The sequence below is a fragment of the Aplysia californica genome, unplaced genomic scaffold, assembly GCF_000002075.1.
Source record: "Aplysia californica isolate F4 #8 unplaced genomic scaffold, AplCal3.0 scaffold00521, whole genome shotgun sequence".
Lineage (NCBI taxonomy): Eukaryota > Metazoa > Mollusca > Gastropoda > Aplysiida > Aplysiidae > Aplysia > Aplysia californica.
This window is the reverse complement of record NW_004797791.1, coordinates 581220-584295: the sequence shown is the minus strand read 5'-3', so window position 1 is coordinate 584295 and position 3076 is coordinate 581220. Positions and strand designations below refer to the sequence as shown.

Here is a 3076-nt window from a genome sequence, read left to right as displayed (position 1 = left end):
GACAAGTTCCACTTCAAGTCCTGCAAGTTCAACATCCGCCGTTGTAACACACAAACGAACAAACAAACACACAAACAAACAAACAAACAAACAACACATATCTCTCTCCTGTCTCCCAGAGCCCCGACAAGTTCCACTTCAAGTCCTGCAAGTTCAACATCCGCCGTTGTAACACACAAACGAACAAACAAACACACAAACAAACAAACAAACAAACAACACATATCTCTCTCCTGTCTCCCAGAGCCCCGACAAGTTCCACTTCAAGTCCTGCAAGTTCAACATCCGCCGGTGTAAGGAGTCCACTGGCCGGGTGGTCATGTGGAGACAGATGAGGATCTTCAACAGCTTCACTCTAGAGGCCACCTTTAGCGGGACTGTCATGGACAAGTGAGTCGATGAATGAATGAATGAGTGAATGAATGAATGAATGAGTGAATGAATGAATGAAAGAATGAATGAATGAATGAATAGATGTGGAGACAGATGAGGATCTTCAACAGCTTTACTCTAGAGGCGACCTTTAGTGGGACTGTGATGGACAAGTGAATGAATGAATGAATGAATGAATGAATGAATGAATGAATGAATGAATGAATCAGTGAATGAATAAATGTGGAGACATAAGATTCTTCAACAAATTCACTCTAGAGGCGACCTTTAGTGGGACTGTGATGGACGAGTGAGTCAATGAATGAATGAATGAATGAATGAATTAAAGAATGAATGAATAAATGAATGTATGTGTGTGTGTGTGTGTGTGTGTGTGTGTGTGTGTGTGTGTGTGTGTGTCATGTGTGTGTGTAGTGTGTCATGTGTGTGTGTGTATGTGTGTGTGTCGTGTGTCATGTGTATAGTGTGTGTGTGTAGTGTGTCATGTGTGTGTAGTGTGTCATTTGTGTGTAGTGTGTCATGTGTGTGTGTTTGTGTGTGTCATGTGTGTGTGTTTGTGTGTGTCATGTGTGTAGTGTGTCATGTGTGTGTTTGTGTGTGTCATGTGTGTGCAGTGTGTCATGTGTGTGTGTGTGTATGTGTCATGTGTGTGTGTGTGTAGTGTGTCATGTTTATAGTGTGTGTCATGTGTGTGTAGTGTGCCATGTGTGTGTAGTGTGTCATGTGTGTGTGTGTGTGTGTGTGTGCCATGTGTGTGTAATGTGTCATGTGTGTGTAGTGTGTCAGTGTGTGTAGTGTGTCATGTGAGTGTAGTGTGTCATGTGTGTTTGTGTGTGTCATGTGTGTGTAGTGTGTCATGTGTGTTTGTGTGTGTCATGTGTGTGTAGTGTGTCATGTGTGTGTGTGTGTGTGTGTGTGTGTGTGTCTGTCTGTCTGTCATGTGTGTGTGTGTGTGTGTGTGTGTCTGTCTGTCATGTGTGTGTGTGTCATGTGTGTGTGTCATGTGTGTATGTAGTGTGTCATGTGTGTATGTAATGTGTCGTGTGTGTGTGTGTAGTGTGTCATGTGTGTGTGTGTGTGTGTGTGTGTCATGTGTGTGTAGTGTGTCATGCATGTGTAGTGTGTCATGTGTGTGTAGTGTCATGTGTGTGTGTGTGTAGTGTGTCATGTGTGTGTAGTGTCATGTGTGTGTGTAGTGTGTCATGTGTGTGTGTAGTGTGTCATGCATGTGTAGTGTGTCATGTGTGTGTGTATCATGTGTTTGTGCATGTGTGTGTGTCATATGTGTGTGTGTGTAGTGCGTCATGCATGTGTAGTGTGTCATGTGTGTGTAGTGTCATGTGTGTGTGTGTGTGTGTGTAATATGTCATATGTGTGTATGTGTCATGTGTGTGTGTCATGTGTGTGTGTGTCATGTGTGTGTGTGCATGTGTGTGTGTGATGTGTGTTTGTGTGTGTGTATGTGTGTCATGTGTGTGTGTGTCATGTGTGTGTGTGTGTGTGTGTGTCATGTGTGTGTTGTATGTAACGTGTCATGTGTGTAGTGTGTCATGTGTGTGTTGTATGTCATGTGTGTAGAGTGTCATGTGTGTGTTGTATGTCATGTTTCACGTGTACAGTGTGCCATGTGTGTGTTGTATGCCATGTGTCATGTGTGTACTGTGTCACGTGTGTGTGTGTACTGTGTCATGTGTGTGTGTAGTGTGTCATGTGTGTGTTGTGTAGTGTGACGTGTGTCATGTGTGTGTGTGTGTGTACTGTGTCATGTGTGTGTTGTGTAGTGTGACGTGTGTCATGTGTGTGTTGTGTAGTGTGACGTGTGTCATGTGTGTGTGTGTGTGTACTGTGTCATGTGTGTGGGTGTGTGTGTGTGTAGTGTGTCATGTGTGTGTGTGTGTGTAATGTGTCATGTGTGTGTTGTGTAGTGTGACGTGAGTCATGTGTGTGTTGTGTAGTGTGACGTGTGTCATGTGTGTGTTGTATATGTGTGTGACACAGGGACAAGTGCCGCCACTTCAACATCCTAGACTTTATGGAGATGGGCAAAGTGTTGGCCCAGGCGGTGTTGGACTATCACAGGCTGCAGGAGGATCAGACGTGAGTCACATCTGATTTGTCGTCGTCGTTGTTGTCGTCGTCATCATCATCATCATCATCATCGTCATCATCATCATCATCATCATCATCATCATCATCATCATCGTTATTGCCGTCATTATTTTCATCATCATCATCATCGTCATCGTCATTATTATCGTCATTATTATCATCATCATCATCATCATCATCATCATCATTATTATTATTTTCATCATCATTATTATCATCATCATTATTATCATTATAGGTAGTAGTTGTAGCAGCAGTAGAAGTAATAGCAATAGCAGTCGTATCATTCTCTTTTTATCATCATCATCATCATCATCATCATCATCATCATCATCATCATCATCATCATCATCGTCATAATTATCATCATCGTCATCTTCATCATCATCATTATTATCACTATAAGTAGTAGTAGTTGTTGTAGCAGCAGTAGAAGTAGTAGCAATAGTAGTCGTATCATTGTCTTTTTATCGTCATCAACATCGTCATCGTCATCATCATCATCATCATTATTACATCTTTATTACATGTCTTATTACAAGCAATGTCGTGGCTAACCTGTGCCGTTCTCCCC

The 3076-nt window shown here is 42.2% G+C and overlaps 1 protein-coding gene across 1 annotated transcript in view; it reads left to right on the top strand.

Moving 5' to 3' along the window:
• Window positions 1-246: 246 nt before the first annotated feature.
• LOC101863607 overlaps window positions 247-3076 on the top strand; it is a gene marked incomplete at its 5' end in the record, with an annotated part of 42266 nt that continues 39436 nt past the window's right edge. Inside the window, 2 exon segments of the mRNA XM_035971850.1 lie at window positions 247-390; window positions 2392-2490. Of these exon segments, the coding sequence (XP_035827743.1) occupies window positions 247-390; window positions 2392-2490 (243 nt within the window).